The sequence below is a fragment of the Bos javanicus genome, chromosome 6, assembly GCF_032452875.1.
Source record: "Bos javanicus breed banteng chromosome 6, ARS-OSU_banteng_1.0, whole genome shotgun sequence".
Lineage (NCBI taxonomy): Eukaryota > Metazoa > Chordata > Mammalia > Artiodactyla > Bovidae > Bos > Bos javanicus.
The window spans coordinates 20,085,580-20,097,682 of NC_083873.1; the positions used below are offsets into that span (position 1 = coordinate 20,085,580).

The window sequence follows — 12,103 nt, forward strand, 5'->3', positions numbered from 1 at the left end:
ATAGAGAATTTAAAGGGATTAGGTTGCAGTCAGATGAACTAAACTTACCTTTCAGAGCTGAAATTAGTAGATAATATTCTAATATTGTAAATTAAAAACTATATGAATATATTACAGTATTTGAAAAAGTAAATTGGCAACAATTTGGTTATAATTCTAAAGAAACAACCAGTCTGAGCTGCAGATAATGAAGTTCTAACCTAAGATTATCACTACTTTATTCTGAGCCTCTAAGAAAGGGCTGTTTCTGATGTGTGCTTCAGTTCTGTCTTGAAAAGGTGGCATGCGCTGCCACAGTGCTTGCTGTGTGTACCAAGTCTGTCCATGGCTCAGAGGTATAATATGGATTACCCCATTCATTTTAGACCGGATCAGAGAGGAGGCAATGGCACCCCACTCCAGTACTCTTGCCTGGAAAATCCCATGGACGGAGGAGCCTGGTAGGCTGCAGTCCATGGGGTCGCTAGGAGTCGGACACGACTAAAGTGACTTAGCATGCATGCATGCATTGGAGAAGGAAATGGCAACCCACTCCAGTGTTCTTGCCTGGAGGATCCCAGGGATGGGGGAGCCTGCTGGGCTGCCATCTATGGGGTTGCACAGAGTCGGACACAACTGAAGTGACTTAGCAGCAGCAGCAGCAGCAGGATAGATAGCACAGGTTTCTCTATCTATAAGTGGAGTGGTCCTATGAAATTATCCATCAGCTGAAATGTTTTAAAGAAGCAATACCTTAGGAGACCTCTTGCTAACGAATCACAAGATAAATGGAGAGAAAACACAGGTGCTCATGGACGTAGTTCAGAGCTCTGGCAACTTGCTGCTGAGATGCTGAGTGTAGTTCCCAGGAAAGGAGCTTGCCTGGCCACACTCACCGTTCAGGGCTGCTTGATGCCTCCATTAACAGCTGCTGAAAACACACTGAATGCTGCTTTCATTTCTTTTTTTTTTTTTTTGTAAAAGTTAAAATCCTCTTTGGATTTTTTGTTGTTGTTGTTGTTAGCAAAAACAGGCACTAATGTAGGTCTTTTATAAAAGTGAAGTGGCTTAAACCAAACTTTTGAAAAGCAGGGGATACCAGAACCAATCTTTAAACCTACCTTTAGAGAATCTTAATGTGTTTAAGAATCTTAATGCATTTCATGTTGCTTAGAACTCAACATTCAGAAAACTAAGGTCATGGGATCCAGTTGCATCACTTCATGGCAAATAGATGGGGAAACAATGCAAACAGTGAGAGACTTTATTTTCTTGGGCTCCAGAGTCACTGTAGATGGTGACTGCAGCCATGAAAGATGCTTGCTCCTTGGAAGAAAAGCAATGACCAACCTAGACAGCATATTAAAAAGCAGAGACATTAGTTTGCCAACAAAGGTCCATCTAGTCAAAGCTATGGTTTTTCCAGTAGTCATGTATGGATGTGAGAGTTGGACTTTAAAGAAAGCTGAGTGCAGAAGAATTGATGCCTTTGAATTTGGTGTTGGAGAAGACTCTTGGAGTCCCTTGGACTGCAAGGAGATCCAACCAGTCTATCCTAAAGGAAATCAGTCCTCAATGTTCATTGAAAGGGCTGATGCTGAAGCTGAAACTCCAATACTTTGGCCACCTGATGCGAAGAACTGACTTGTTTGAAAGGACCCTGATGATTGAAAGATTGAAGGCGGGAGGAGAAAGGGACGACAGAGGATGAGATGATTGTATGGCATCACTGACTCGATGAACATGAGTTTGAGTAGACTTCAGGAGTTGGTGATGGACAGGGAAGCCTGGCGTTCTGCAGTCCATGGTGTCACAAGAGTTGGATACGACTGAGCGACTGAACTGAACTGAATGTGTTTAAGTGAAGCCTAATATACTTATAGTACTGACTTTAGAACACTTCTGATGGATTCTTATCCTTTCTTTATATATTAGGTCAGTGATTCGCTCTCCGATTGTGCCAAGAGGACTTCTTTGTCTCTCAGTTTGTAGGATGATGCTGATCCTGATAATGTGTAGTGCGCACTAACTTAGCTGTAGGCATTGCTCACATTTTAGCACTTTTGTATTATGACATCTAATACATTGCTTTTTGCATACTAAATTGTATATTACTTAATTACAGGAAATTGAGAAAAGTGTCAGAGAAATCGAGTGACTTTATCAAACTCAGCAACTACAAGGCAGACTCTTGCCCTCTGTATTCATTGCTCCTGTACAAATTTATTAGTATTATGCCCATCAAAGCATTATAATTATCAGAGATCTAAGGCCTTTTTTTATTTTCCCAGACGTTTTTCATTTTTTTCTTTATTATTATGTTTTTATTTAAACTATTTCATGACCCAAATGGCTTCTAGTAGGTTTGGTTATCTGAGTCAAACCATTCATTTACCTGTATATTCTTTCTGCCTTCCAAAATGGCAATTAGAACATTATTTTAATGTATGTATTGGCACTGCCTTAGTGTTTGAATATATTTAGACCCCATTTTGAAGTGATAGATGTCAAAGAACACTTCTCACAGATCTTTAGCTTTTAATGATCACAGTCTAGGCCTATTTGCCCTCATACTTGAGTAGCACATACTTCTCTTACTTCTTAGTATTTGTTGAGACTTGTCCCCAGTTAACAAGAGCTTTAGGTAAACTTCACACCAAGTCAGTGTGCTAGAGGTATCATTTAGTCTTAATTCCAGGTAGCCCAGCTGTTCTTTCAAGTTTCCTGTACTTCATTAAGTTTAGTAACAAACTTTCCTGGTTTGTAGGATTTCCTGAATTCTTAGAGCTGCGGTGGTTGTTAATTTCCATCAGTGATAGGTTGCAAATGTAGCAACGTAGTAATGTGCTAAGAACCGCAGCTGGGTGATTGTTATTTGCAGTAAGTGCTCCTGTTTATACCTTAAAATGTACTATAGTTTTCTAAACTGCCTTCTTTTTTGTGTGAACAGTTCTGAGCTTTAGTAGAAATACAGACTCTTTTAAACACCAGCACAGTGATGGTGCAGAACAGTCTGTCACTCCCCCAGATTTTCTCCCGGCTCCTCTTTTAAGTCAACTCCACCCTATCCCCTCAACCTCTGGCAACCTCTGGTCTGGTTTTTAATCCCTATAGTTTTGCCTTTTCCAGAATGTTATCTTAGTGGAGTTGTTTGAATCTAGCTTCTTTCACTTAGCATAATTGCATTATAGATTTTTTTCATTTTCTTCTGTGTATCAGTAGTTCATTTTTTATTATGGACTAATGGCTGCTGCTGCTGCTGGACTATTGAGTAAAATGCCATTGTGTGGGTTTAATAGTTTGTTTATCTGTTTACCAGTTGGATATTTGAGTTGCCTCCAGTTTTTGTGATTATTGAGTAAAGCCACTATAAACATACACTGAGAAGTTTTTGTTTGAGCATAAGTTTTCATTTTTCCTTATTTCTGGATCATACATTTATAAGAAACTGTCAAACTATTTTCCAAAGTAGCTGTACTGTGTTCAATTCCCCACCACTATGTTTTATTTTAATAGAAAATATGTAAATGTGACCCACTTAAGTAACTTTGTTATGTATAGAAAAGTAAATAATCTTGCAGCAAACTGATAGTTTTGTTTTCTGTTTTTTTTTAAATTTTTTTTTATTGAAGGATAATTGCTTTATAGAATTTTGTTGTTTTCTGTCAAACCTCAACATGAATCAGCTATAGGTATTGTTTCCTGTTCTTTGTGTTGCTCATAGATGTCTTTAAAATCAGGCAGAGAATTTGAAATTTGAAGTGGTATGTGAAAGAGAAGTTTTTTTTTAAGGTGCATCCTTTTTAACTGATGGAAAAGAGCTTTATAGATCTTCAGTTCAGTTCAGGGAGAGTTTTATATCCTTTGCAACTTGTGTGCTTTTTCTTATCTTTATCATAGTTTGTGCATCGGGTCATACATAAGTCACTTTGTTGCTAGGGTGGGAGAGGGTAAATTATAGTAGAAGCTTGTACAGAAAAATGAAATAATAATAGAGATATTTGCTCAGCACATATTAACTGAATGCCTACTAAGTGCTGGGAACTTTTCTGGGTTCTGAGGATCCAGTAGAGAGCCTAATAGAACAAACAGAAACACAACAACAAAAGGTCTTCTTTCTTCAGGAACTTTAGTGATAAGTGGTAAGGAAAACCCACACAGCATGAGACAAGGAAATTAAATTTTGGTGGAGTGTGGGCCATTGTTAAGTTGTATATTTCTAATTTTATTGGACAGAAGCCATTGTTTGTGTTTGTTCATTTGTTTAAATAAACTTTATTTTGCAATAATTTTAGATTGGACAAGGTTGCAGCAATTGTACAGAATTTCAGTACATATCTTACCATGTTCCCTAATATTAACATCTTTCATTACCACTGTGCATTTGTCAAAGCTAAGAAACCAACATTGTTACATGTTATTAACTAATTCCACATTTTATTTCAGTGTCACTGATTTTTCCATAATATCATTTTTCTGTCCCAAGATCCAGTTCAGGGTACCACATTCCTCTTAGACATTATATTTCCGTCAGTCAGTTCGGTCGTTCAGTCGTGTCCAACTCTTTGTGACCCCATGAATCCAAGCACGCCAGGCCTCCCTGTCCATCACCAACTCCTGGAGTTCACCCAGACCCACGTCCATTGAGTCAGTGATGCCATCCAGCCATCTCATCCTCTGTCGTCCCCTTCTCCTCCTGCCCCCAATCCCTCCCAGCATCAGAGTCTTTTCCAATGAGTCAACTCTTCTCATGAGGTAGCCAAAGTACTGAAGTTTCAGCTTTAGCATCATTCCTTCCAAAGAAATCCCAGGGTTGATCTCCTTCAGAATGGACTGGTTGGATCTCCTTGCAGTCCAAGGGACTCTCAAGAGTCTTCTCCAACACCACAGTTCAAAAGCATGAATTCTTCGGCGCTCAGCCTTCTTCACAGTCCAACTCTCACATCCATACATGACCACAGGAAAAACCATAACCTTGACTAGACAGACCTTTGTTGGCAAAGTAATGTCTCTGCTTTTGAATATGCTATCTAGGTTGGTCATGACTTTCCTTCCAAGGAGTAAGCATCTTTTAATTTCATGGCTGCAGTCACCATCTGCAGTGATTTTGGAGCCCAAAAAAATAAAGTCTGACACTGTTTCCACTGTTTCCCCATCTATTTCCCATGAAGTGATGGGACCGGATGCCATGATCTTCATTTTCTGAACGTTGAGCTTTAAGCCAACTTTTTCACTCTCCACTTTCACTTTCATCAAGAGGCTTTTGAGTTCCTCTTCACTTTTTGCCATAAGGGTGGTGTCATCTGCATATCTGAGGTTATTGATATTTCTCCCGGCAATCTTGATTCCAGCTTGTGCTTCTTCCAGTCCAGCGTTTCTCATGATGTACTCTGCATATAAGTTAAATAAGCAGGGTGACAATATATAGCCTTGCCGTACTCCTTGTCCTATTTGGAACCAGTCTGTTGATCCATGTCCAGTTCTAACTGTTGCTTCCTGACCTGCATACAGGTTTCTCAAGAGGCAGGTCAGGTGGTCTAATATTCCCATCTCTTTCAGAATTTTCCACAGTTTGTTGTGATCCACACAGTCAAAGGCTTTGGCATAGTCAATAAAGCAGAAATAGATGTTTTTCTGAAACTCTCTTGCTTTTTCCATGATCCAGCAGATGTTGCTGACACCTTCTCAGTCATTCCTTTCATAAGTTTGTTTCTTGATGACCTTGAGACTTCTGAAGAGTATTGGTTAGGTATTTTGAGAATGTCCCTCAGTTTGGGTGTGTCCAATATCTTGTTGATAATGAGACTGGAATTATGGGTTTGGGGGAAGAACATGGCAGATGTGAAGTACCTTTATCCCGGTGTATCAGGGGATCCATGCTATGAACACGACTTGTCCACTGGTGATATTAACCTTGATCACTTGGTTAAGGATACTGATCGTCAGGTTTCTCCATGGAAATGTTTTTCCCCTTCCACACTCTGTTCTTTGGAAGCAAGTCACTAAGTCTAGTCCACACTTGGGGAATAGGGTAAGCTTTATTTTTTTTGTTAGGGGAAACATCTATATATATTGTTTAGGATTTTTTCTGAAGGAAGATTAGTCTCTTCTGTCATTTTTATTTATTTATACAATCATTTATTTGTATTACTATGGATCATATTTATTGATCCATATAATCATATTTATTGATCCATATATTTATTGTATACTTTGGATTATAATGCATTACAGGCATACCTCACTTTGTTGTACTTTGAAGATACTGAACGTTTTACAAATAGTTTTGTGGCAGCACTGTGTCGTGCAAGGCTGTCAGTGTCAGTTTCACAGAAGCATTTACTACTTGGCGTCTCTGTGTCACGTTTTGATAGTTCTCGAAATATTTAAAACTTTCATTATTATAATATTTGCTGTGGTGATATGTGGTTGATGATCTTTGGTGTTACCAGTACGATTCATTGAAGACTCAGATGATAGTTAGCTATTTTTTTTTTTTAGCAATAAAGTATTTTTTAAATGTATAAATTGCTTTTTTAGATATAATGCTATTGCACACTTAATAGACTAAATGTAGTGTAAACATAACTTTTATGTACATTAGGAAACCAAAAATTTGCATGACTTTCCTCATTGCGATATTCGCCTTACTAACAGTGGTCTGGAACCAAGCCCGTAGTGTCTCCAAGGTTTGCCCGTAACTGTTATTTATTTTGTTGCTCAACTTGCTCCAGCTTTGGCCTTTGGGAGCTCTTTCAGGTTGGCTCCTTTCCCCTTTGACGTGCCTGTGAGTGAGTGATCATCGCTCAGTCATGTCTGACTCTTTGCAGCCCCATGGACTGTAGCCTGCCAGGCTCCTTTGTCCATGGAATTCTCCAGAGAAGAATACTGGAGTGGGTTGCCATTTCCTTCTCCATTGACATACCCGTAACTTTTTGTTTTTTTGAGCACTTGGTCACTTTCTGGTACTCCAGGATATTCCAAGCTCATCTTGTATTTTCTTTGCCCCGGGCATAGAATAAGCCCCTTCTTCAAGAAATCCTAGTTCTTCTCACTGGAGAATGGTACTTAGAAACCAAGATTTGGGTGTTCTGTATACTTGTTGCTACTGGAGTGTTAGCCAGTCCTCACTTTATTTATTAAAATATTTTTAAAGTCTAAATTTGAAAATTATACCAAAGAAGTAGCAGGCCAGAAGTAGTACATACCTTGACTTTGGAAATTACAAAGTGAAAATTTTCTATGGCTATATTAAGCCCAGCTTTTGGAAACACACATTCCAATAAAAGTATGCATTCATATTTTATTTAAATAATATATACTTTTAAAGTTATTTTACATATATATTTCAGTATGCAATGAGGATAAAATAGTTTTAGTTATTGAAGTTTGTTTTTGTTTTAAGCTTACCTTAATATTAGCATCCTTATCACTGAGTGGAACAAATGACTTGTTTCTTTTATTTTGGTAGGACTTTTAATCCTTTGTTTCATGTGGGTTGTAGGTGGAAATGAGGAATTATGTTGTTAGGTTTTTCTTGGGAAAATTGACATCAGTTTTAACCCAGTTCACCTATTCATGAGCCTCTTTTCAAAAGTCAGATTTTTTCATATTTGGAGTTTTAGTCTAATTTAGACTTTTTACTTTGGATATTTAAGCCACAGGGGTAAGTGAATGGTTTCAGCAGCCCAGATATAGTTGATTTGGTGTGTACAGCAGTCCCCCTTATTTGTGGTTTTGCTTTTCACGATTAAGTGTTCAGTTACGTGCCACTGTGTTCTGAGTAGCATGGTGAAGTCTGGTGCTGTCCTGCTCTGTCCCTCTCCTGGGCCTGAGCCATTCCTTTGTCCAGCCTTAGTAGGTAGATGTCTTGGTTGTCAGACCTTGTGTTCAGGTAACCCTTACTTAATAATGGCTCCAAAGCGTAATGATGCTGGCAATTTGAATATTCTCTTACTGTGCCTAACTTGTAAATTAAACTTTATCATATGTAGGTGTGTACAGAAAAACAAAACAAAAGCTATGTGGGGTTTGGTAGTGTCATTTTCAGGCACCCACTGGGGTCTTGGAAGGCATCCCCCAAAGATAAGAGAGGGCTATCGTTTTTCTCTTTGGTCATCAGACTGGAGCAAGTTTTAAAAGTTGAATTAAACCTTAAATTGGGAGTTAAAGTTAATTTTGAAAAAACATTATCAGCTTGTTCAAAATTTAAAAGTGGGTAAGAGTACAGTTGCTCTAAAGAAGAAGCTCGTTCACTGCTTTAATTCTGTGTTTTTGTTTGTTTTCCTTTGCAGAGAATGTAGCTGGTCACTACATTTCCCCTTTTCATGATATTCCTCTGAAGGTGGACTCTGAAGAGGTATTGTTTTAACTTGTTTGGGGCATGAAAATATCTACTTCTAGTATCACCATAAGATGCTTTTTGGAAGCATTTCAAAAGAAATGTTTTGGTTGGCGGTAGAGAAGGGCAGAGGAGAATTAGCATCAGTTATCTTTGTAACAGGATTATAAGCCTTCTTCATGATTAGAATTTGGATAAGAATGGGTTTCTTCCAGGAGGACTTGGGAAGAAAGAAGTGTTAGTAGTTTATGAGGCTTAGAATTTGGTAGCAAATAAAAATTTAAGGTTAAGAATTTGGAAGTTTAACCAGAGGCTTATTTTTAATAAGAATAGTAGTGGTATTAGTAATAATAAGATAGTAACATTTGTGGATTATCTGCTGTTTGCTAGCCACCATGTCAACATATGCCATTTTATTTAATCCTTATAAATTGCTATTATCATCCCCAAGGACACTGGAGCTGAAGCGTCGTTGACTTGGACACTTTGTCTAAGGTCACATAGCTGGTGAGTGGCAGAACAAGGATTTGATTTAGCATTTCTGACCACAGAGTTCATGCTCTTTAACTACTCTACCAGATCGATGCTAGAAAGATACAGTTGGAAAAATGGTAGTCTTTGAATAGCTATTCTTTTAGAACCCAAAATTACTTGAGAGGTGGGAGGGTAGAAGGGACGTAAGTCAGGTTGGAGGAAATCTGCTGAAGATGGACCTAGGAGGGACTCAGAATATCGGCGCACTCCTGGGGCTCTCCTGACTAGTTGGCGAGATGGCATCGTTGGTGGTGGATGTTAGTAGTCACCTCAACCTTGGCAGTTCTTTCAGTAAGATCCGAGTAGTTAACTGGCTTATTTCATTACCACGTTTTTCAGTGACCAGAACTACATTCCAGGATGAGATTCCATGGGGCTGGTTAGTGGGGTTGGGTTTTCCAGAACCGTGGTGGGATCAGTGTGGAGCAGAGGCCAGGGAAAAAGTGGGAAGCTGCTGCAGCTGCAAGTCTGGTTTGACCTTTCCAGTGTTACCTCAGGGGCCGACTGCCAGGTGTCACAGTCAGGTTATGGAACATGGGAATAGGATGTATGCTGCCTTCTGGGTCTTCACAGGGTTGGACTGTCCATAACAGTGATAACGGGGGGCAATGAGAGCCGAGAGTTACTGAGTGCCCCTCGTGCTTAGCCAGGCACTGTGCTCAGAGCTTGACTTGCATTATTTCAGTATGTCCAGGGCTACTGTTACCGTTTTTATTTTGCTAATGAGGTGAAGTGCCTTGCCCATGGTCACAAACATGGTCTGTTGTGGAGATGAGACTTGAACATAGGACTGTAACTCCACAGACTGTCATTTTTTTTTTTTTAACATTTCTTCGGGTTTTATTTTAAATAATAGCAGGTGTGAAGTCAAGAAGACAGTAGGCAATGGTGACTTGATCCAGTAAGCAAAAGGAAAGGTATTTTATTCTAAACTATTATTTACAAACACATTTAAAACTATAATCATTTCCTATAATGTCTATAAAATTTTCCATAAATAATTATCCCAGAGACAGCCAAGGAAGAGGACGTTCAGCAGCATCCTCTACAAAGTCTGTATCTTAGCTGCTCTTGTGTAATCCTTCTAGCTCACTACTTCTGAGTAATATTCAGCTACAGGACAAGGAGTCATGTAATCTGGAGAGAAAGGAACCGGTGAGAGAGCGTAGAGAACTCTACAGTACTATGTGTGTCTCTGAGTGTGTGTGTGTGTGTGTGTGTGTGTGTGTGTCTATGTCTTGTTTTGGCCAGTGAGCTGTCCAACCTAGGTATCTCACATCTCCCAACCACTCTCTTTGTTTTGGCTTAAAGAGGGTGCATTCATCTATTTATTTGTTAATTAATTTATTCATTCAGTAAACAGTTATTGCATGGTTACTATGAGTCAGACAGTATTTCGAGCACTAGAGTTGCAGTGGTGAAAAAGGTGAATATAGTTCCCGCTCAGCCAGAGGAGACTAACAACCTGAAAATAAACAAGACAATCAAATACTGTAAGGTGCTAGAAAACTAGAGGAGAGTAGTGAAGAGTGACTGCTGGTGCTGCTTAGCGGGGGGTGGTGCACTGTGACAGTCTCTATACCTCATAGCAGTAGCAGTGATAACAATATTATATGGAGGAATTGTGTAGTAGGTCGGGGTGTAAGTGGAGCAAAGAATGGGCTTCCTACATCCCGCTGAGTAATAATACTCTGCCTTAGGAGGATGGGTTTGGGGGAACATGAGATTTGGGCTTATGAAAAATTGGTAACGGCAGAACAAAGTGAAACAGGTTGTGCGAATGAATTCTGGGCCTGTGGAGATTGGTACATACAGTGGCTGTGTAAATAGGCTTCCCTTGTTCCCAGACATAATGATTAGAGAACTCTTGCACCTTATACTTTGGGTGGTGGTATTTTAGGAAAAGAAATGGTGTTTCAGGGCTGACTTGGAATAATTGTTTTTCTGTTTGTTTCCTTCATTAGCTGTTTCGGTGTGTAAAAGTTACATATAATGTGTGAGCATTTGTGAATGGTGTAATTTTTCTTCCCAACCCGCCGAATAATGCTCTTTTAATTTAAAAGTGCTTGATGGAGACTTGGTAATCACACCTTGGTGGAAATCACAGGCAGGCGGCGCAGCCGAGTACTTTCATGGCTTGTTAGTCACACTCCCTGGAGTTTCATTTCAACAATGAAATGACTGTTTTAAGCATGATTACTGGAAACTGCCAGTCTTTCCTTAAAGACTGAACTGAGCCTTTGCTTATTTTGTAAAAACTAGGAAAATATACTTGAAAGAGATTTAGCTTTTCTAATAATTTGTTTTATGAAGCGCTGAAAACTGCATGAGTTTTTGATGCTCATGCACTGGGGGTGTAAATGCTGAGAGAAAACTGCACTGGGTATTTGGTGGATTCTCTGTTGAATCAGGTTTCTGGAAACCTCTGGTGGAATGTTTATACGATAGGCATATTTTTATTGCTGTACGGTCAATACAGCTGTATTTGTTCATGAAATATTAGAGTCAAAAATAGCATCTTTTAAAAATTGAAGTGTAGTTCATTTACAGTGATTCAGGTATATAGCAAAGTGATTCAGTTTTATATTTTATATATATATATATATATATATATATATATACACACACATATTCTTTTCAGGTTCTTTACCATTATAGGCTATTACAAGATATTGAATATAGTTCCGTGTGCTATACAGCAAGTAGGTCCTTGCTGTTTATCTATTTTATATCCAGTAGTGTGTATCTGTTAATCCCAAATTCCCAATTCATCCCTCCCTGCCTTCCCCTTTGTTAATCATGTTTGTTTTCTATGTGAGTCTATTAATATTTCTGTTTTTGTAAATAAGTTCTTCTGTATCATTTTTTAAGATTTCACATATAAATGATAGTTTATGATATTTGTCTTTGTCTGTCATACTTCACTTAGCATGTTAATCTCTATTTCTATCCATGTTGCTGCAAATGACATTATTTCGTTCTTTTTTATGACTGAGTAATATTCCATTATATGTATATAAAACATCTTCTTTATCCACTCATCCGTCAGTGAATATAGATTGCTTCCATGTCTTGGCTATTATAAATAGTGCTGCTATGAGCATTGGGGTCCAAGTATCTTTTCAAATTAGAGTTTTTGTCTTTCCAGAATATATGCCCAGGAATGGGATTGCTGGATCATTGGTAGCTCTTTCAAGGAATCTCCGTGTTGTTCACCAAAATAGCTGCACCAGTTTCCATTCCCACCAG

General features: G+C 38.7%; 1 protein-coding gene across 4 annotated transcripts in view; it reads left to right on the top strand.

The window, feature by feature from the left end:
- Positions 1-12,103, top strand: part of PPA2 (inorganic pyrophosphatase 2) — a 97,852-nt gene that overhangs the window by 9,436 nt on the left and 76,313 nt on the right. For all 4 annotated transcript variants that reach the window (XM_061419476.1, XM_061419477.1, XM_061419478.1 and 1 more), the window contains exon 2: positions 8,274-8,338. In XM_061419476.1, the coding sequence (XP_061275460.1) occupies positions 8,274-8,338 (65 nt within the window). The remainder of the gene's footprint in view (positions 1-8,273; positions 8,339-12,103) is intronic.